This window comes from Zootermopsis nevadensis, unplaced genomic scaffold (assembly GCF_977971745.1).
Source record: "Zootermopsis nevadensis isolate Lab colony 2312 unplaced genomic scaffold, Znev_1.0 Znev_ptg000017l, whole genome shotgun sequence".
Classification (NCBI taxonomy): Eukaryota; Metazoa; Arthropoda; class Insecta; order Blattodea; family Termopsidae; genus Zootermopsis; species Zootermopsis nevadensis.
Window position 1 is genome coordinate 11,966,556 of NW_028259149.1, and position 24,595 is coordinate 11,991,150.

Sequence of the window (24,595 nt, forward strand, 5' to 3'; positions counted from 1 at the left end):
TTTATGAGCTTTTATATCTATACTACTTTTGCATTAAAGTCTAACAGGATTTTCGCCTAAAAAATTAGCATCAACAATACTGACATAAGCTGACTTGTGCTCCATTAGACACAAATCCCTCCTGTTTTCACAGAATTCCCTAGTGGTGTCATTCACATCCAATCCGATAATCACTACCCATAAAACATATTGTATTAGACCACTTCAAATAGAAGGTACATAACAAATTTTACACAGAAAACATAAGTACTTTACTACAACTGTCGTTCACGGGCTCCACACGACAACAAAAAAGTGAAAAATTGTACCTAAATGACAAAATCACTGTTATGAGTAAATTTATTTGTTAACCATACACCGTTCTTGCACTCATTACATTTCTCGACCTTATCGATATTCTGCCTTCCATTTTGCGGATTCTTCTTCAGTGTTGCATGTTTAGTTAGTTATCTAATCAATTTCCCTCAGTCCCGTTTTAATTACCATCTTTATGCCTAATTTGTCTATAATGTTTATTCAGCTTGTAATATCAACACTGAAAGAACTCAACACACCACGCTTGTGTACATGATTTGTAATTATACAGAAATAGTCTTTGATACGTTTCACAAAATGCAGTTAGCAAATTTTCGTTCGGAATCTGAGTGTTTCCGTGCAAATATTTAACATGCAAAAGCGTGTCTCTGACATCCCTGTACCTGGACTATACGGCACTCGGCATAGATTCTGGCAGTTGATATTTGTACTCTAGAGTTTCGTAATGACCTCAGCTTAATTGTATCCACGCCAGGTATCAGCATCTGTAGGGTTCAGAACATACAGTGGCCTTTCATCTGTGCCAAATTTGTTGAAGCAAGTTGCCGATATGGGCTTATTCATTGTCATGAAACCATCAGAACGTGGACATCTATGTCAAAATCACCATATTGCTGCAGAGGATCAATACTGACATCAGTAAGCAATCCTCGCCCCGAGACTGCTCTCCCATCTGCTAATTAGGTACTTCACAATATTTTAATTACGGTCTAATGTTTTCCACTTCGACTGACGCGCTAGAACGTCCTGCTTTCTTTGTTTTGGACTTTAACCAACTTATTTTCCTAAAATTCTTATTCTCAAAACCTTAAAAATCACTGTGTCAGAAGATGAAACGCAGTGTTTTCAAATAAAGTTTTAATATTTCTAAGATAATAAATAACATCTCCAATACATTCAGATTACAACTAAAATATTTACTCTCACTGATCTTTGTGATCCCTCATAAGTCAAACAGATAACGCAGCTATACCTAGAAGCTTTCTCAATCTCTTTATAACTCAATTTTCATATGTCTAGTGTCAGCAGTGTAATGTAAGTGCATTTTGTAGGATTTGAGGTTTTCACGGCGGTGAATCTGAAGATGGATATCTTCCAGGTTGTTGGGCCGCGTAGTCAGATAGAAGTTTGCCGACGTTTTAGGGGTCACACTGCCTCCGTCATCAGGGCGATGAAGATTTCTGTCTTCTGGGTTGTTGCGCTGTGTAGTCTGGTAGAAGTTTGCCAACGTTTCAGGGGTCCTTTCTCTCTGATGATGGAAGCAGCAAAAGATCCCTGAAACGACGATAAACTTCTACCAGACTACACAGCGCAACAACCCAGAAGACAGCATGAACATAAGAGCACTTGTTAGCATCCCCATCTGAATCCTTTCTGGAAACCAGTGCAATATGTGGAAAACTAACTACGTCAATTAGCTTTCCAGCGCCTAATTAATTTTCAGTGGTAATGTGATATACAGCTGCGTCCCCAAACCTCTCTGGTACCGCCGCTCACCTCCCCAAAATTATCTCACACATTTTGATTAAATATAATAGAGAATAATTAAAATATAGATGGAAGGTATAGTTTATTCGTTACGTTTATTCCGATTTGGAAATAAGAATGGGACAAAAAGCTTTAAACTTGCAGTAATATAACATACAAATAAAAGGATGAAATCTACACAAGTCGTGGAAACCTAAAAGAAAACTTGCAAACCCCCATGGGTCCGAGGACTCCTGGCTGAGAAACACTGACATGGACAACTGTGACCTCTCTTTCAACAAGGGTCATCCTCTGCCAGTGCTTCCAAAGTTAACTATTTTACTTTCACATATCTCTTTCAAAACTTTTATGGGGATTATGATGTATCTAACATTTAAAAAGAAGCAGTTAATCCGTACCAGAATAAAGTGTTTCTGAAAATTTCTTTCCGTGTAAAGTAAACCTTATTGCCTAACCAAATCTGACGTTTATGTTGTGACACTCCCTTATGTGTAAATCGCCATTCACGGTTTGTCTTAATCAAAAACCTTGCGCAGACACAAAATTATTATCACTGTTTCCTTAGTATTAGGTTAATTCAGTGAATTGTATAGATCTACAGAATTGCTTCACTCATAAATTTTACATTTTAAACTTTCACACTTCAAAACTAAACTGATTAATACGATCTACAAGCTCAGTGCCTCATGAAACTCTACAAAAACGTTTATTCTTCTCCGTCTGAATAAAACGCATATTTTCTTTAAAATCATTGCTTAAAGTACTAACACTGATTAGAAACTGCTGTATCTTCAGTTAAAGCAAAATATTTACCATTAGTTTTAGTAAATCTATTACAAAACTGCTTCCGTCTTACAACGAACTTCTTCACATAATCTTATTTTTAGATCCGTAGACTATAAAGAATTAAAACCGCAAAATACCAAAGAAATTGATGGTAGCACATAAAATTCAGAGTAACGCTATTACACGCAAAAATGTTCCAAGTGAAGGGAGACGTTGCTTGTATGGAAAGGCCCTCGGAATGACCTGCAGCTATAAGAAGTAGAAGTTACATTTCCTGCATGTCTAGAACTGTCAAAAATATAAAATAAACTACATGGAAACGCAATACGAAACGTTAAAAGAAGTCGTGGTAACTGACGAACGCTGCGGTCGGACTAGTAGCGCTCCGCCAGACCACTAAAACTGGAAGGATATAAAATAATTGTTTTAATATATAACACATCATCCGCTTAATAATTCAATTCCTAATTACTAAAATTAATAATTATTTTTATCATTTTGGTGCAATTTTTAGGGGATTTAATAATATTGTATTTCAGCACGATGTGATTTTCAGAACAGGTCCTGGTATTGATGACACAATTTCCCATACCTGCGAACGATACACCCATGTTTAGGACGCAATAAATAACAGATAACGTACAGTTGTAGAATTAAGCATCATTAGTTTTATCATTTAGGTCATCCTAGTGCTTCGATATGTCACAAAAATTTAACAAATACGACCATAATGCGAACAATTCTCTTGGGAGCCACAGGGATATTGAAGTCAATAAATAGCCATAGAACTCCCATTTTTCCTACACTCTTTGACAAATTGCAGAATATCTGATCAGCAGTTTATCTATCACGTCGAAATCGATCCTGGTTATCCCCCATACTTCCATCTACGTACGGAGTAACCATGACGGAAAAGTGGATAAAATCATGTGGGCCAATGTGATTTACAGCAGTTCCTAAATATTTCTGTTGTTGCGTTTATCGACAGTTTTTAAAATATAATAAATACAATAATATATTATTTTCTATACTATGGAAATTATTGATTATTCCGAATATATAAAATATAACTAACATAGTTATATAAAATGTTAAAATATACATGTAATTTCAATTTATATGCATATTAAAATTTTATGTAAGTATAAGTTAAAGTTACATTCTGGACGTGCAACAAATTCTGACACATGTAACCTTGACCTTCCTATTCTACAATATAATAAATTGACTTTTACTGCTAAATAGAAACAATTAAGCTTCGTGTCACACGTAGGAAACAATAACACATAGAATTTACTTTTGTGTTACGTGTTCATTCCATTTTTTACTAACACGCGTAAGACATGCCTCCCTTAAAATTAAAACTTTGAACTATACATCTCAGTTGTTACGTGCCGAAAAATATGTTTCACATTTCTTCGATAAAGTAAAGCTCTTGCTAGAGTTAAAATTAGGACAACATTAAGAGTTATTCCCAGGAGTAACTAGAATTCCTTTACATTGTACAGGTCCTGAATTCACAGGGATTCAAGTGCGTAAAAAAAAAATTTGTGTTGTTGTTAAGACGTACTACAGTAACATCAAAATTACGTTCAGAACGAAATTAGAAGTAAATTAAATTCGGCGAATGCTTGCTATATTGCTTCTTTCTTTCTCTTATTTAAAGATAAAACATTGCAATTCTGTCTTCTTTGTGAACAAGAGACGTAGCACTCGGCTTACCTCTGATATAAATGTATATATAATATTAAAAATTAATGCTGAAATAAAATAACATGATAATGTGAGCAGAATTCATCTGGCTGAGGAACAGAGGTCAGTATCGGGTTGATGTGAACTTCGGGTTTGATAAATGGCTGGTAATTCCTCGACAATTAAAACGAATGTTACATCTCAATAAGAGTTTTGTTCAACTGAATTAGTTGGGACACTGACAGTTCTGACGCTCGTGCTCAGAAGACCTTCACTGTTCCCTTATAAAATGTTGGTTAACGTTAATGCATAAAGTGGAGTTTCATAATTCGTTGCGTTTTGTTTGTACCACAGGAAGGAAGAAAAGCGCTCGCCTCTGAATTAAATTAAAAAACTTTCAGCATTTCAGAACGCTAACTGGGGCTGCACTGCAGAGATACTCACCGTAGGAGCCGAGGATTGTCAGCAGAGCTGAACGTGGAGTGACCGAATGCAGGACCAGTACGCCGACAAACACCTTCCAGTGAGGAGGTTCGGGGCTTGAAGCCCTAACAGACCCACTGCCTTACGTGGAGGCTCCATCTTCATGCACACACTTCACGTTTATGTTACACTGTCACTGGATTCTCATCGTCTTGCTGGCAGGACGAGAATACAGAATAAATACTTCTGCCATGACATTTTATGTTCTCACGACGACGAGTATAAAGATGACTTGTCTTCTGGGATATTGAGGCGTGTAGATTGGTCGAAATTATCAGACATTTAGCGGTGGTTACTGCCATCATCAGAGCGATAATTGCCCCGATGATGGAACAGTAAGCATCTCAAACTCAAGTCAGTTTCAATCAGTCTATACAGCGTAATATTCCAGAAGACAACTTCAAGTACTTCTACAATAAATATAATATTCGGCTTTATATGTTTAATACATCATCTAAAGTTTCAAGAAATCATCCTCTTTACTGACACCATCAATCATTTGACGGAAATTTATGAAAAAAGCTACCGTTGCCGGAAACTAGTCATGACCACTTGCAGCGATAAGCCTAATGCAGAATAGAAAAAGACGAACTGGACTGGAGGCAAAAAAGGTGATTCTGCGTGATTACATTACTTTTAATACAATCAAAAGGAAGAATACATTTCAGCTCAGTTATACAGAACACTGGCGAAGAAGCCTATTCTTAAAAAAGGCCTACGATAGAATAAAAATCCTCTCAATGGAAGCAACACAAGATGCGTATAGAATTTCTGTAGCAAAACGATTCAAATACTGTCATTCGAAGCCAAATTACATGAGAATAATATTAAAATGAATCTTAGCTATTATCCTACGAATCTGATTCAGGATTGTGGCCGATTTCGAGGCTCAACCTTCAGGGTTACGATAAGACAAGCGTTATATTTCTACATTTATATTTGTAGCCTTATAACAAATTCCAAATTTCCCACATCTCTATGTAATATGCACTGTTTAATGCTATATTCCGCAGGTTACCAACACAGACGGATAATTCCAATACTTGGCGTCGCTGTGCATTGTACATTTAACTGGCTTATTGATCTTACGTTGCGTCAGGTCTCGATTAATCTGAGCGTACTTGAAGGGGATCAAGCAATATCCCTCCGTGTGTTCTGGTTCCACCACCATTTTGTCGCTTCTTCCGTCCGTGATAATGTAGTCACGACATCCCCTCAGACAGACAATGACTGACAAGTTGTTAGAATCAAAAGCATGATAAAATAAACCCGAATGTTTAATCTAAAGCGCATATAAAAAATTAATCTAAAATTTTTAATTACTGGTGTATACAGGTTACAATAAATACGGTGTGTAATTTATTATTTTATTATATTATTTTACGGTATTTTAAATTTACTCATGGACTCATACAGACAGACGTAACATGAAACGAGATTTTTCTTGAAAAGTCTAAACGTCAACCCTCGGAGTTATTTTCTGTCAGCCTGTTCATTGCACAATTTTCCATAAACCTAACCTAACCTAACGCGAAATGGAGGCATTTGTCCGTCTGTATACCTGCTTGTCCTTATGTCTCGTATAGAAACCCTTCAATGAATTTCGATGCAGTACGTTGTAAGGAAGCTTAAATAGAAAATAGTTCGCCGAGTTGAACTTTGCTTCATACCATTCCCATTAATTTTATATAGAGTTCACATCGAACTTTATAATTTCCTCTCAAAGATCTCATTGCATGAAACTGGTACCTAAAATATAGATTTCAGATATACAAATTTTATGTAAAATTTCTCGATATATTGCAATAAAGTAATCCTTTCAATCAGTGTTGTCATTTTCTTTGTTTCCGTATTTTTGCTATCCGACCGTATCACGTGTTTTATAGTGCAAAAAGCTGTCTATTTTCAGCACTGTTTCGTTGTTAAACAACGGCAGTTCAAGCGGCGCCAGGTCTGTTAACTTAACATGAACTAGAATATATAAATAAATTCACAAGGTTGTCGTAACAAATAAGCAACTTTGCTATTTCAAGAAAATCCTGATCGAACAACGGTATTTTGTGCTAATACAGCGTAGGCCTATTTAATAAAACAAAATTCAAAGAAGGTTGCATAACCTCAACATAGGTACTTCAATCCACGATCGGCTGCAACGTTTATTTCTTTCATAACAACGCGCCATAACCTTAAGAATGGTGGTCTAGCGGTTAGAACACTGGCCTTGTAATCCTGGGGTTTCGGGTTCGATTCCCGGCGGTGCCCGAATTTATAACTTGTGTTGGGCAAGGCCGTGGTCTAGGCAACACGGAGTTTTCCTCCGGGGGCTTCCCCGGTTTCTCCGTGGCATCCCAACAATTACTCCACTCACACACAGAAGAAGGCAATGGCAAATCACTTCTGGATCATCTGCCAAGAACGTATATGAACAGGTCCCAGTCCGAGAAAAGGATGGAAGGATCCTGTTCATATGGACCTGTCGTCATACAGAACACTAAATAATAAATAATAAGCATACGACACGTCAAAGTTGACGGGAATGGATTTTCTTCTGCACTGAGAAGGTCCTAACGCAATGTGTTGCAGGTTCCCGCCAAACGTACCAAAATTGAACTGACCGCCTGTCTGCAGATTCCCACAAAATGCAGACTTCGCCAGATGGCATCATAGTCGCCATCGCAGCCCTGTTTATACACATTGCTACCAGAGTCGTCACCGTCAGAATCCCATTTAATTGTTTTCTTCATCGCACTAACGGCGCACTCGTGTAGTCAAACACTGGCTATTATATTAGTAGATTTCTCTTTAATTTCAAACTTATAAAAACATCCCTTCCTACAAGACTTTAGTATCTTTGGTATATTGGAGTTGTAATTATTCATAAAGTACAATTTAAAACGACTAAATATAGTAACCTATTCCTCCAATCCAATGGCGAGCTATTTCTGCAGAGTAATAAACCTTTATATTCCAGTTAGGGAGAGGAGTTTATGGGCCAACTATACTATTATTTTTCTCAAGAATTGTGCTATTCTATAAAGTTAGTCAACAATACTTCTCTATATTACAAAACATCATTTCTTGTTTCTGTCTCAAGGTCTCAGCACAAGACGGACGGAGAAGTCGATAAAACAAATATTTGTGTCCAATACATGAAAATTAAATTACAGAAGACTACGAATTGTTCTAAGAAAACATTTGGAGAATAAGTACACTGTCCGGTGGCATTCGAACATACTTCCACTCTTGCATTGTCCATGTCAACAACATATCTAATAATTTTACGTTACGTCACGAGAGAATCACAGAACAGGGCCAGCGGCAAGACTGTACCAGATGTTAAACACTCAAGAGGATTTTCGGTCGGATTTATATGACATCTCTATTAAACAAAATGTAAAAGCCAGTGGACACCACAAGGTACGACATCATTTACATTTAAGCGCTGTTACTTAGAAGTAATTAGCCTAGCAATAACATTGCATTAAGTTGTCACAGGAAACAATCTATAAAGGTGAGCTTTGTGTGGATATTCGTACTCAGAATGCACTATAAACTCCTGAACGCCAATCGGAATAAATTTCGAAGCCACCCACGAGAAACATGATCGATCTCAAAGCAGTTCCGATGTAGCGGCAAAACACTATAGGCCGACTTGTACTTGCGATATATCGATTCGAATCTTGGTTAAGTTAAATGGCATCCTCACTTAGGCTCTTTCTGAGGAGGATGGACAATATTACATAACCTAACGGTGTTGTATCAACTCAAGCGGTTATATATAGTTCAATGATTCAAGTCTTCTACTGAATTCGGTGAACTAGGCAGGATTTTAAAGGAAGCGGCCGTGGCCTAATTTAACGCAACAATAAGAGGGACTGAGGAAAGGCACGAAAACCTCAGTCAGGATACTCGGTCATGAGGGTCAAATTCTGAAACCTGCACGTTCATTAATAACAAGCGGAATGCTAACCACTAGGCTGCGACATTTGGTGTGTTTCAGTGTAGGCCTATTATCCCTGCAATCGCTTGAAAGTACTGAGTATGATTATGAAAAACCTCAGTCATAATTGTCAGTGTGCCGGCTGATACTGGAACTGGGTATGTCCCAAACACAAATCACAAGTATTCCCACTTCAACCATATTGCTCGGACAATTTTTGTTGTACTCTTTTAAGTCTACGCAGACTAATATCGGGATAGCATCTCTAAACAAAACACGACAGTCTCCACCACAATCGAATTCCTAAAAATATTCTGTCATCCTATTAATTATTTATTGCAGTTTAAATACAGCATTACCACTTATGTAGTTACAGAAAGTTTTTAGTATGTTTCGTACTTAAAAAGTGAGAAAAACTTATAAACGTTAATTTTATCGATAGTTATTTCTTAGCCAACATTTATTCCACACGCCATCGCATGACGTAGACTACTAATAACCGATGATGAATTGGGGAGGAGATAGAAGGAGGCGGTTATCGCCCAATTTTAAGATAGAGCCGAGCCCGTTCCACAGGTCTCAGGTACATAACGTCCCTCCCGAGATTTCAGTCTGATATTTCCACAGCAATTGTAGGCGTTACCTCTGTATTGAACCCGCCTTGTAATTTGTGGTTATGCCTGCAAAGTACAGAGTTATAGTATATTTATACGTCACCACCATCCATATCTATGAGGGATTAGACTTAATGGCCTCTAGAATAATCGCTACTTCGTTACGTTGGGATGAATCCAGTTATACAATTTCAAGAGTTTCGGATTAGACCGCAACTTTATCGAGGCACGTAAATTCTCCCTCCACCGAAACGTTACTACTTCTTCTTCTGCTTCAATGATAAAGGCCAGTCAGTTTCCGACTTCAAGACAATGCGTCTTCCCATCTAGCTATGGGTCGTCCGATATTTCGGTATCCACTTAGTTTAAAATTTAGTAACAACTTCTTGTTTTTCAAATGTGTTTTTGTAAATTTTCGTTTTTGATTTTCTGTTCTCGGCGTTAAGCTGTAAATTTTTAATTCTGCGTCACAATCCCGACCCTGAGTATTATAAAGTCTCCGGAGTGTAATTTTTATCGGATTAAGGCTTTACGCCTGTGTTATTAATGAAAAAGAAAACTATAAACTGTAAAGAACATCAACGTTTCCAATCCGATGGTCGTGATAAGAGTTCGTAGGCTTCTGATAAATTTCTGCACGGACAATTCGTACAGTCACTTGTGGATCGATCTTATGTTAGTGGATTCTCAGCAATGAAAGTGTTTTCCGCACACCTTCAATAACTTACATTCAACGAATACAAACACATGTTAGATTTAATGTAATCGCAGTGCTCGTCACACTAAAGAGGTGAAACACTATATAGAGACAGATGCAGGCAATGAAGGTATTGCATAATCGCAATTTACTGACGACTTGGAGTAAAAGGGCAATGTCAAATCTCGGTGAAGGAAAAGGCGTGTGTCTGAAAAGAGCAACATCATGTCTAAGTAAAAGAACCTTAAGTTTCAATATACCTCCAACCTAACTTTAAGACCAATATTGGAGGTAAAGTTTGGCGCTCTAACGAGGTTTAAATGTACCCGCTTTTCCAATCGGCTTTTCTACCCTGATGACCAGTATCGACCCAAAAAATACTTAGTAATCAGTAGATCTATATAATTACGAAGCTCTACACTGTGTAATTTTCTCCGCCTTCCTGTTACTCCTCTTAAGTTGTAAATAGCATTACCCTCGACACCCATTTACAATTCCCAGGCATAAAAGAATTTAAAAATGTGAACGCATAAGCCTGGTGGTTTTGATCAATAAAGATGGACTGGTACATCAACATACACTATTACAGTTTCAGTTATAAATTTCATTATGCTCTCTCAGTTCTTCGACGAGAATGTCAAACGTGGCTTCGCGATTCGTCCGAGCTCGTCTATTGATTTCGCTACTACACATGACAATATTTAACACTAATCGCGTTGGCTACACTGTGACTTACAGCTACTGAACGTAAGCACATAAGCTAGCCGACCTCATTACGGAATAAACTCAAACTCTGTATATATAAACGTACTTTATTAACAAATTAACGTCTTAAGGACTACAGAAACAAATGCATTCCAACTTAAAGAGAATAGACAATTTTGTAGACCTAGATTCAGATGTAACACCAATATTAATCTTAATATTGCTGAATTTTGAGGCTTGGATCCAAATAGCCCGGAATAGGGAACAGTAGCTGACACTTGAGAAGAGGGTAGGCCTAATAAAAATTAAACTTCGGTTACATGAAAATTGGGTAAATTTCTTTATGAGATATGAGACTATTAGGTTCTGAAGAAAAATTCTGCTCCAAGGGTTGATATGTTTTTCGTACATTGTCCATAAACTGTTTATCCAGCAAAATAACAGCGGGTAAATTCTACATCATAGTCACTGATATCGTATTATAATTTACTAAGCCGCCACCATCACTGTCGTCATTACAATGCCACAATCAAAACCACACAATTCCCTAACTTCGGCAGTTGAAATCCGCGGTCCCTTAAGATTCTCTTTAAGCACTTCCTATGTAAATCACTTCGAATTATCTGGAAACCGAAGCATTGTACAAAGCTGAAGATTCTCACCATCACATCCTTCCCCAGTCCGAACACATACAGAGGTTTCTGTATCAAACCTAACTGCTCAGCAGATAGCAGAAACCCGCATATCAAATTCACTTGTCCTCCTTTTCAGGAGTACTAACTACATTCTTCTTTCGTCAAAGAATTGTGACGTAGCAGGATGAAGAAACGTGAGAAAGAGCACACAATTCCCAGCATCTTTGAGATTTTAATGCTACTCATTTTTCTTGGCGATAATTTTTTGTAAAAACACGTCTATCGTAAGGATATGCAAATCAAAATCAGAATATAGAAGTTCGGTCACAAGTTCTGTACGTTCCAAATTAGTCACTGAATAACCAATAACCTACGAATAACAATATCCCATGTAGGATTTGAGGTTTCCACGGCGGTGAATCTGAAGATGGCTGTCTTCTGGGCTGTTGCACAGTATAGTCTGGTAGAAGTTTTCGACGTTTCAGAGGTCCTTGCTGCCTCCATTCGAGTTATCGCGTCGGGAAACTTCTACAAGACTACACGGCGCGAGAACCCAGGAGACAGCTATCTTCAGTATTGTCCTAATTACACTTAAAAAACAGAAGTTCCACATAAAATGTTCGATTAACACCGCTCAGCAGTTATTCTTGAGATGCTAACAGTTACTAAGTTTGTCAACAAATCACTCGTTTCTTACGACACAAAAACGCAAAGTGTGAACATATCTCTAGCTAGATGAATTCCAATCGCATTCTATTCATTTAAAATATATTTAAATACTATCTTCCCATCAACGCCCAGGTGTCCATTTGGATTCTAATGTTTAAGAAATGTAAAATAGAGATACAGTTTATTTTTCGTGCATTACACAGTCTCGCAGTTTTTATAACGTAGTACTTGTACGACAACTCCCAGAAAACAATATAATAACCATTAGCATACGTACACCTGCTCGTGGTTCACTAAACGGAATGAAAACAGCCAGCTAGTGTTGTGACTGCATTATGACTGATAGGTCAGCAGATCTGGGTATGTTCCAAACCATTCTGACATTGTCCCCAGCAGATGTGACGAACCGACGAGAAAACACGTCTCGCAGAAGTAAATAACTGAGCGTCTCCATGCCAAATATAATAATATACATGAGAGATTTTTCTACTCCTATACACATAATATCTTTTCAAATCTTAACAATCCTACATATATATATATATATATATATATATATATATATATACATACTAGTAATTATATATAAAGTAATTGTATGCTGAACAGAACAGAGTTATATCTTCGAACGGGTTTACGGAAGAATAGATAGTAGCATATCAACTTTAAACGCCTTCATTAACATATAAATTTGCGTAAGCCTATAACACCAAACTAATGGGTAAATAGCGATTAGACCAACCAGAGTTTCAAGGTTTTCTTCAAGGTTCTGAAGGTATTTAAAAACTAAATGCGATTTGCATATAGAACAAAACACGGATAACTGCAATTACAAACGGCTGACATTAAAACTTTTTCGAAACGAATTTCAATTTCCGATACTGTGTAGTATGGAACTGATACACTACAATATCACAAAAAATACAGATGCAAAATTAAAAATAACCAATGTTGAATGTAGAAAAATTTATCACCTACAAAGACTTTCATTCTCCTGTATTTGCATTTACATATTATTTTCGTAGTGCTAATAAGTATTTGTACACACTGTCAGTACAGAAAAAACATATTATTTCTTTTTCGATAAAATTCGTATACAAGAGCAGACCTGAGAGCAAAAATGGCATTATTACATATGGGGTTTTGTATGAAAGTGGGTCTTCTGAGAACATACACTCATTTCGAGCAGAACTGTGTTTCCTTTAAATGTAATGCGTTGTAATTTGCCTCAAAATCTTTCATTTTTACACCGGCTTATAAAATCACAGAAAATTCATCAGAATAACTATCAGCTTTTCTAAATTAAAAATCCGACCTAGTTGGACCACATCCGATAACTTACAACAGATAAAGTGAGGTTATGTTGACCGCCCGATCCAGCAAGACAACTACCAGTTCATCTTATTTGTTGTTACCAAAGGAAAAACCAAAAATTTGTTTTACGTACGACACCACAACAATACAATTGTAAACCATCACACGCAAACCGCGGCCACCAGACATCCCCTTAAGCTGACGCTACGGGCCAGACTGGCTGATGCTATAGAAGTCATGGCAACGTAAAAGCATGCGTAATTTTCGGTACCTCGAGCTCACGTCACACGCGGAAACAGACGAACAGTTCCGAGCATGCGCGAACAATCAAAATAAAAGATTACGCATTTGTCGTAACAGGTTATCTGGAAAGGTTTGCAGCATTGTTCCGCCAATTTCCGTGATATAAACAAAGATAAACTTTATTATATTTTTGACACTTCCATCACGCGATGCCTTCTTAATACCAACAAAAACATAAATTCAATAAAACCTCAACTGACGGCAATATATTTTGCTCGCGTATAAATAGTCACTCATACCATTCATAGACTGAATATATGTCGGGGTCATTTAACAATTCTGTTTTAACTGGGCTATATAGTGGCGACTGCTATGAGAGGAGTGCCAGGATTAAGAATCGTGGATGATTTGAAGATAAAATATCTGGAGAAGCTAAGAATACCCAGGTAAAATCTTCGTAAGGATATACAGTATCACAACCATAATTCGAAGTTCAGTAGAAGCATCGGAAAAAAACACATGTTTGATTCACCGTCTTTTAAATCTCAAATAGGTTCACAGTACGATATATTGTCTATTTGTTTGGCACAGGAGAATCGATAAATGTGTCCCTAAACTTATTCTGTCAAGTTAATTAAGAACGAGACATTTGTTGCACTTGTGAAAAGACATCTTTGCGATTCGATTGTTTAAAGATAACTGACAGACTGGCGCGAGTAGGTTAGAACTCGACGTGACTTGAGTGGGCTATTGAATAGTTACAGAGGTATTGTATGTTTATTTATCCAATTTTATTTGTATTAAAATGCAACCATTAATAATTATTTTAATAAGGGTTCTATGACTTTTCTATCACTGTACATGAAAGCCTACTGACAACAATACAGAGAAGCTGGAGCTTTGTGATTCGTACTTATCGCCAAACATTTTTAGGGCGATTAACTCAAGGATAATGAGAGAGATTGGGCAGAAAATTCGTTTGGAGGCCATAAGAAATTATCATAAAATTTTGGTTTTAAAGTTTTAGGGGATGAGATCATTCGGAGGGCTTAGGAATAAAAGGGAAGGTGTAAATAAAATAGGTATTAAGGACACAAGGAGGGTAGGTACACGTTGAATTTATCTGACTCAGGACAGGGACCATGACAGGCTCTTATGAACACGATAATGAAATTTCGGGTTCCATAAAAGTCAGGGGATTAGATTAGCCATTTCCCGACGAAGGGCCCTATTTCTATATTCCCCCGCCCGTAAATCTGGCTTCATATGGGTGGACAAATTGAAAAGGACAGCCTTTAAGATCTGTATCCTTTCTTAAATCCGGAGCTCTGTATTTTGAAGAAGGGAAGTCTGTGGCAGAGTGATAAAAGAGAAGGCGAGAAGCCTTGACAGAACAACTGAGAGACTACACAGCATACCATGGTGACTGAGCGGAGAATTGACTCCAACTTCCAACATAACGGCCCATCTGCGAAGGCGCACAGCCGTTCTAACACGACATATCAAAATATGAGACGACTCTCAGTTCTAAATTCGTCTTCTAGCTTTCTAGTGTTTCGTGCCATTTTTGTGTTTTCAGTGTTCACACTTTATGCACTGGCAACAAACCGATAATATCAAATACCATGCAGATTGCTCCAACAGTGGGATTATTTTTAGTATGAGGCGATGTATTTAGGACAGCATTCAGCATAATGTCATAGCTTCAAGATAGAGTCAATTCTCAGCTCAGACAAATAATAAATCTATATAACAGTAGAATTCCGAGGTGTCGGTAGATAATCTTATCAAGAACGTTCTTGTTTTTATAGCATTGTTATTTGAGAATCCAATCCAACTAAAAAAATTTAAAAAAAATGTGGTTTTTAATATTACCCTCCTACCTACGCCTTGTTTTCACAAGTGTTATCTTCATCTGAGAGTATCCAATTAAAACTGAGTACAAAACGGTGAACCGCCTCATTAAATAAATGTCTCTATTCCTCTGTTAATTTATGGATCTCACTCAAAACACACACATTCTCAATACATTGGTACATGCTCTTACAGACTATAGACGAAATACAGTAAAATCTATTAAACGTTGATCATTAATTAAATAATTCATGGATGTCCAACCGTCCGATCATATAGACATCGTGAGATAAGACAGTTTTGGACTACCGAACCCAATGATCATGGGTTCGAATCCCTTTGAGGAATTAAAATGTCCTCGACATCGTTGTTATGCATTTATGGACAAAACGCAAAATAAAAAAAATAATAAAAAGACAAGAAGAACATGAACAGCTGCTGAAATAAATATTGATGAGGTTTGTCATTGTAGAAGCTAGCCACTGATTTACTCACCGTTCGGGGAAGTCCCTGTTGCGTTTGTACAAATTCGAGATGTCGACTTCATCGTCCAGGATCTCGAAGCGGACAGTCCCTGTGTGTCTTGCTGGTACTGACGCAGGTTCTACCCCTTGCTGTGGCCTGCAGCCCACAGATGACGACGTTAAGTTGGTCTTCACTGCCGATGGAAAGGTTACAATCGCAGTCGGTAAGAGAAGGGGCCTCTGAGCAAGGGAAGGTGAGTCGGAAGGAGATGGCGTTCCCGACGTCATGTCTTTACATCTTATTAAAATCGTTTCTCCACTTCAGAACAATCGATATTAAACTTCGATAGTTCTTATTCTCTCATTTGTCACAGTATCATTTTAGCGTAAGAACAGTCTACATCGTGAGCAGTATCCGCTTCAAAAATCCCTAGGACATAAATTATGGCGTTTTAGTGAATTCAGAACCTATGCCTGCAGCTAAAATTACTGAACCACAAACTCAAGCCTATACAAGCGATTTAAATAACTAAAAATTAAATGAAAATACGGGTGCATTTCTTTAACGTAATATTATTTTCATTCCGGATGAGTGCGGAGTTAAATTTCGATTACAGGAGTATATATTTATTCATCCAAAAGTCAATAGTTTATAGAGAATTTTATTACACCGAAAACATAACATAATCTGACAAAATAGCCAAATTTTGATTAATTCGAATTGTGTAGTAAATTTATTTTAAAAACTAAATTTTGTACAATGTGCCTCTAGGAAACTCAATAAGTTATAGTTTGTTGATTTAAATGTTGTAGCAATATATCACTCGTATTTTTAAAGAATAAAATTATACATTCAATGTCATTATTTACTGAAATGGTTGAAAGTTGGGCTATACAATTTTGCAGTTTAGTCTACACTTCGATTTACGTTCTCCTGCCCCATTTACCAAGCAACAGATATGTCCAGGGGGAATGAAAATACTTTTTAACTTATTCTCAACGTGATGGAAAAGAGCGGCTCCAACTCTGGACTAACATAACCTAACCTAACCTAACCTAACCTAACCTAACAAAGGGCCAAGTGGTAACTAGACGTGGTCTGAACCCAAGTCCCAGCGCCCATTCATTAGACCGCAGTGATTATATTTATTAAATGTCATTTCACGACTTTTCGAATCGACCTTCATCAAAATAAATCGATTTGGCGGATAAACAATGAATTGACCGTACGTATCATGGCTTCAATCTGTTCATGTAGACCTAATAGCATCTGCCATTTTCTCCGATCATTGACTCCACACCACAAATACGTGAAGATAGAGGTGAATATACAGCTCCACAGTTTTGAAATCACGTAAAAAAATGGAGAAGTGTAGTTAAGAGTCACGTTCCGACCGCTTTACCCTAATATCCAATGGATATCAGACTAATATGACTTCGCGTATCTATACGTAATGATAAAGATAAAAATTCCTTCCCCATGAAATCCCATACATAATTAAACAAAAAATAAAGAATGAGAAAAACTATTCGAATTACCAATAAATGGTCTAAAATATTTTTGTAACAGTCTATATTTCAGTAGATTTTTTTCAGTTTCTGTTTCATGTAAATCATATTCTGATGAATAAATATATCTAGATATTAATTATAATTTATTCCACTCGTACAAAACTCCATCCAAATGCATTACTACAGACCCCGCTAGAATATTTAATTATTCCAGCTATGAATATACTGTAGTATTCATTACAAACCTCTAATTTACTGGGATGATATCCAATTGTAAATCCTACCAGAACCGTATAGAAAATTAACACACCGCTTGGCGACATCAAATTATTTCTTTGTTTCAAATCGCGAATTCAAATTCAGCTCAAAGCATCAGAGTACTACGACCGAGTTTCCATGCGCGTTCACAACAAAAATTGCGTAGATACGCCTCTTAGGTTAAGTTTCCCAGAACCTAACGACGTTTCAGAGGAGCTTGCTGCCTCCATTATCAGGACGTCGAGTCCTCAAACCAAAAACAAAATTCATGAATTCATCGCCCTGATTATGGAGGCAGTATGACCTCTGAAACGTTGGTTAACATCGACCAGACTACACAGCGCAACAACCCAGAAGACAGAAATCTTCATACTCTGATGATGGAGGCAATATGACCTCTGAAACGTTGGTAAACATCGACCAGACTACACAGCGCAACAACCCATCAGACAGAAATCTTCATACTCTGATGACGGAGGCAGTATGACCTCTGAAACGTTGGTTAACATCGACCAGATTACACAGCGCAACAACCCAGAAGACGGAAATCTTCAAGTGTTCACTTAATTAAGAAAACGTTCATAAAACTGCAGCGTTTTTATGGACGATTATCATAGCATCCAGACAGTTTGTGCACAGGGTAAGACCAACTTAGTACACTTTCTCACTGACCTCAGCATTCCATATGAACACCAACTTATGCAACACGGAACCTGAGTTGAATACGAATAGAACCCTGGTTTGCCGAAAATATCTACAGTTCTAAGAATAAAGAGTAAAAACAAATTTAAAATTACCTCTTATCCTTGGAATCTATTTAACGTGGAAACTAGGAAAAGACAGTAATTTAACTAAGGGTGTTCTGTTTCAAGACACGTTGTTTTCCGTTCATAGAATTTCGTTTCGCAGTCTTTCCTGAAATCCATCTTGCACGTGTACATTCATGTCACAAACAGTAACAACAAAACAGGAGAGAGAAATTAATAAAATAAAACTGTAAGTGTGTGTGGACCAGTTGCAGTGTATAGGCTGTATCAAAAATCGCTATTATTAATAATGTTTTTATGTATTTAACTGAATTTTGAAGCTTGCTAAGATATCAAATTAATTTGGATTCAAGATTAAATAGTGATCAGTCACGAGCACATTGTATCATAATAAATGAATCACCAATAACTTAATACAAGAACTCCAAGCTGATTTCCAGTATAAGTTTAACAAACGAACTTCTCAAAACTGACAAGCATTAAGTTCCACAGAAAACTCAATAAAATCTTCTAGGACAGTCAGCAGCGTCAACTGGTTGCCGTAGTAAACCGACGTTTCGGGAACCAACTATGTCCCCATCATCATGGTTCTGATGTGACTGGAGTCCTCGGAAGTCGCCTGGCACATCAGAACCCTGATGATGGGGACAGAGTTGGTTCCCGAAACGTCGGTTTACTACGATAACCAGTTGACGCTGCTGATTGCACGAGAAGATTTTATTGATTGTACTCGCCGCGAAAGTCTCAAAATCGAAAGGAAACTGTCTTGCTGGTAGCGCAAAGGACAGAGCAGTCTGGACGACCATCCACATGTGGGAAAGTGCGTTGGAAAGTTGAAGGGCGATTACCCGCTGTTGAATGGTGTATTCAGATTGATCTGCCATCTTAAAAACATTACAAATTCACACATACACAAAGCGCAAGCATTATTATGTACAGCGACTTTTGACCCGAGGATTATACAAAGTTTCGTGATTTTTACGTATCCCCGTGCATAAATATGAGGTCTGAATATATCACTTGAGTCATCGCCAAAAAAATCGCTGACTTTTTATTTAATTCCTCACATTAACCCTGATGATGGAGACAGCAGGTATCCGAAACATTGGTTTTTAACTCAGCACTGACACTGCTGATCGCCCGAGAGAATTTCATAGCATTCATTGACCGTGAAATTTTTAAATCTTACACAGGGAATTCTCTCTTCGCCACGACTTCCAGAGTGTACCTCTGAAGACAAGTGAGCGTCGTTTCTATAAATATCGTGGAGTAAAGCGGTAGGAGCGTGAAGCTGACAGCTCCCCTCCATATAAGTCGAAGTCTGCAATAGTCCTTAAATGTTTCAGTAACTTTACCTTTAATTTAACTTGGACCTAAAATGTGAAACTATAAAAATAAGCTGTCCTACTTCTGCCCGCGTGGTTTAAGGCAAATACAGTTGGCTATTCTGCAGTCACGGGTTTGGGGTATGATTCTGTGTAGGCAGAAGTTTACGATTCACTAAGCCTTCATCAGGAAAGGCTTACCACCTGAGTAAATGGTGTCGTTTACTATTACAGAAGGCCACGGATCAAATCGGGCTGTAGAACCAAAAACATCGGTTCGTTACTCTTTGTGCGTTCCATCTTTTCTGACGGATAAGCAAATAAGAGATGTCCTGACGTCATTCTTCAAATAGGCACTCACAATAAGAGCTCTATTGCCCCCCTTCCGCGTATAAATGACTTTATGTTATTTTAGTAACACCAAAGATAAAACCAAAACCAAATATCAATACGCACTCGAAGAACGCTCGACGCTGTTTATTACCGGAAGAAGACATCGAAAATCACACAGACGACTGATGTTTAATTGCGGATTGTTGGATCGCAGGCTATTCAACTGTCCATTTTAAAATTTTTCAATGTTAAAATGTTTTAATACGAGAGCTCAGCAGACTAGATAAAGAGTAATTTCCCCTTTTAGTAGCTCTACAGTCCTTGAATAACCTAGGCAGCCTCCGATATGACGTTTCAACGCCGTCTTTCGACAGGTGGTAACATTCGGATAAGAGGTCGGCCCGTCACAGGGCTTCGCCTACAAAGGACAAGTCAAAACAGAAAGACAATGACAATCATCCATGCCTTACGGTGGATTCAAACCCACAACCCCAGTATTCCAGGCGCCAAAATCCACACCCTAGACCGCGCGGCCAGTGTGATAGGCATTGTTCACTATCAGGATGATAAAATTAAGAAATACGTAGATGGGGATGTAGAAAGCACAGACAGATGGAAAATGCATAAGTATATAGTCCAAAAACCTAAATGGGGGTCAGCACTTTAGAAAATTGCATTTAGATAGAATAATAGTATTAAAATGGTTATCAAATAAATGGGATGTGAGGATGATTACTGGATTCATGTGTCTTGAGGTTGAATCCAGTTGTGAGCTGTTATGAACTTGATAATAGAGCGTCTGACTTCGGAGAAGTTCCGAGAATTTATCAAAAAAGCTGAACTAATGGCAAATTCTCAACAAGGACTCTCCTCCACTAACTTCGTTATTGTGAGAAAAGTTTGTGCTTCGCCATCGTAAATGACCCACTCTCATGACGTCAGGCATTTAAAAGACTTCTACAACATAGTACAAAAATGTTCGAAGTGGACAAAGCCGCTAATAATACTAATAAGGAAATTATATTTTATATATTTTCCATTTTCTTAAATAAAATTTCAATAGCATATTTAATAATTTTGTCAATAAAGTAACGACAACTGTTGGATTCAGAGAAGGGGGAGAATTTTCTATTTATTTCTATGGAATCTTATAAAAGCCCTAGGGCCCACCCAGCATCCCATCCTGTGAACTCCAGGGATTCTCTTCCTTGGGAATATTGCTCACCTCCTTTTAGATTCGATTTAAGAATTCATGGAGCTGTACCACCACGCAACGTATGGTCCTCAGTGGCGTGATGTTCTTGTACGGGGAAGTCAACTTTCACCTTTACATTCCATGTTACTGCTATGGCATAACGGGACTAGGACAGGCTACAAGGTCGTAGATTTGTCCGATAACGTGAAAGGTTTATGAGGAAAGTCTATGGATTTCCAATTCTAACAGCAAAACTTCTCTTTTTTAGGCAATAGAACAGTCTGTTAATGTAAATGGAATAACACAATTGTCAGTTCCCCAAAATAAACATCCAATAAAATTCAAAATACTGCTGACGGACTTATTATTATGTTATTTTATGGCGTTGTTACAACTGCAGATGTGAAGATTTTAAAGGAGTAAATGACCGCTAAATTGAAGGTAATGTCCACGTATTCGTCTCGAACAGACTTGCGAAAAAGCATGATAAAATTCTATATAGAGTTCATTTGTGATCTTTTTTAGTCGTGACGTGTAGCGCTACCAACATCTCAGAGAAACAAATCACTTCCATTTTGTTCTTGTAAAACGCAGGTTAAAATCTGCAGCGACAGTCAACTGTCCTGTGTCCCGCCATGGATGTTATGATTGTGAGTTCAAAAATGATGGAAGAATAACAGGCGAATGATGAAAACTGCATAAAGATTAAAATCACATTTTTTTTGTTTCCTCCTTCATCATAGAATCACAATTTCCTGATATAAAAACTAAGAAACTTGAAGCTTGGAAGTTTAATTTTTAGAATCTATTATAGTACAGCAAATGTTAAAACGTAAGAATAACACTCAAAACAATTTAACCGTTAAAAAATATGTAAAAATAGGAAGGACTTTGCAGAATTTAATGTGGACTAAAGAATATCAATAACTTACGCGTTCTTTTGCGCTATATATATGCTGTTTGTATATTCAAACTGCTAGAATTATTTGTGTTTACATGTCGTCCTGAATACATGGTTTTATGTGTGTATATATATATATATATATATATTGTGTGTGTGCGCGCCCTGAACAATACAAAATAATATCTAAATCCGTGACGTAATGGCTTCTTATCCACTGTACCAGAAGGTCCCTCAAATAACAAATTGATAATACTTGAGTAAGTTTGTATAGGCCAATAACAATTTTAAACCATTAAAATATGTCATCATGAAGGGCTAAATAAATATACTTTTTCCTGAAATTCCACCGTCGTTTACGAAAAGCGAAGAAGGAAAAAAAAAAAAACTTAAGAAATGCATATCTCGGGCAAAAAATATTTTATACACTTTGCAAATTTCAATCAAGGAACGTGCGCGTGTATAATTACTGCACAGTATTGATTCCACTTCTGCTCGATGTAAAAGGGCGTCTTTTCATGCATCATTACCATCGTCTTTCTACTCAATCAGATTAGAGCACCACCAAGAAATCTAATTTCCGATACAGGATTTGAGGTTTTCACGGTGGTGAGTATGAAGATTTCTGTCTTCTGTGTTGTTGCGCCGTGTAGTCTGGTAGATGTTTACCAACGTTCCAGAGGTCCCTGCTGCCTTCATCATCAGGGCGATGTGACATGGCCCTGATGATGAAGGTGCAACAACCCAGAAGAAAGTCATCTTCTAATTTCCGATACCCTCCGGTAAGGTAACATTTTCCCCCTAAATTACACTGCACTTTCTTTGTGATTTAGTAAACTCTGTATCTCATGACACTTAGCCCACTTATTTGGGATACAACTGTAATATTTTAAAGATAATCGCACATATAAATAATCATTAAAGCCGACTGGTAAATATATGTTTCAGCTGCTGTTATTAATAAATAAATCTTAATTTTGAATTTATGAGTTTCGTACGAACCTCATTATAATCCTTAAACAGCGTTAACCAACTGATATTTGGTAAAGAGTTGTGTTTTCTGTGCGGCACGGACTGAATTCTTAAATATTATTTAGACGAGCTTCGCCTTCAAAGCGTCAGGATGTCTTTGATAAAATTGTATCGTCTGGAAAACGTTTGTAAAATATCGTAGTCGATTTTAATTCGATCTGTTTCTTTATTTTATGTGCTAATTACATTATAAGTACAATTTACGAAAACAAATTATATTTGAAATTCCTATAACGTAGAGTTCGTGTTGACTAGATAAAGACAAAACTCAAATTCGTTCGTCAACATGTAGTGTAGACGCTAGCTGCAAAATTTAGTCGAAATGGTTCAACAGTTCCGGCAATGAAGCATACAAAACGAACACGTTTTACGGCTTCATTTCGTGCAATCTATGGAAACAACGTATACACCTAAATGTAGGCAACAGATAATGTTCTTGCTTGCCATAAAATAAACACTACTCGAGGTATTGTGCAGTAACAGCTTTGCAGACGACACCACGAATGTTTTCATGCAGTGTGAATTTTTTAACTGAACATTTGAGAGAATTGGTTGGCATTTGAAGTTGTCTAAAGGGTAACAGTTACAGAACATTGCCGATTGAAGTCAAATTGGATTATCTTACATGTGAATTTCGTATTCATTCTTACGCAATTCAGCATCCCATTCTGAAAGGCCATGTAAAATATATTGTCCTAAGAGGAAGTAACAAGAATATGGAGAGAATTACATAAGTGGAGATTAATAATTTGTACTTTTCGACTAGCATTATCACAGTAATCAAAACAAAGGAACAGAAAATTGCAGGACGTGTAGCAACGATGGAAAAGATACGAGTATAACGACTTTAAAAGAAGACGTCATTTTTAAACCTAAGCATAGATAGTTAGTGCATCATACATAAATATGGTATGAGGTGTGTAGCAAGTTCATGCGATTCAGCACAGATTTCTGGTTATGTCTATTTTGATACAGTAACAAGACTTCAGATTTCATTATAGGCGAGTTTCTTTGTCTTATGAATAGGTTTCGTCATTATGTCACCAAACATGCTCATTATTTTCCCTTCAAGGCAGTGAAATACTGAACAGACCTAGAGATTAGGTGCCCCTTTCAATGTACCTGAATACGAGGACAGATCTAGTTTTATAAAATCAGACAATGGACAGCCCAGATTGTGTTAGACTACTGTCAGAACCCTCCAGAATCGATTACTCGTTTTCATTTATATCGTTACCACGTCTAGTTCCACTTTGGCCAACAATCGAATAATAAAATCTCCACCTGCCTCCAAAACTTTTCCGGTAACAGAAAAAGTATTTTCGTTATTCACATTAAAAATACAATTTCTTATCTGCAGCGTTTCTGAAAAT

At 37.2% G+C, this 24,595-nt stretch overlaps 1 protein-coding gene across 5 annotated transcripts in view; it reads right to left on the reverse strand.

Moving 5' to 3' along the window:
- KCNQ (KCNQ potassium channel) overlaps positions 1-24,595 on the reverse strand; it is a 411,920-nt gene that overhangs the window by 267,252 nt on the left and 120,073 nt on the right. For all 5 annotated transcript variants that reach the window (XM_087350439.1, XM_087350438.1, XM_087350436.1 and 2 more), the window contains exon 3: positions 15,931-16,329. In XM_087350439.1, the coding sequence (XP_087206565.1) occupies positions 15,931-16,187 (257 nt within the window). In that variant the 5' untranslated portion in view covers positions 16,188-16,329. The remainder of the gene's footprint in view (positions 1-15,930; positions 16,330-24,595) is intronic.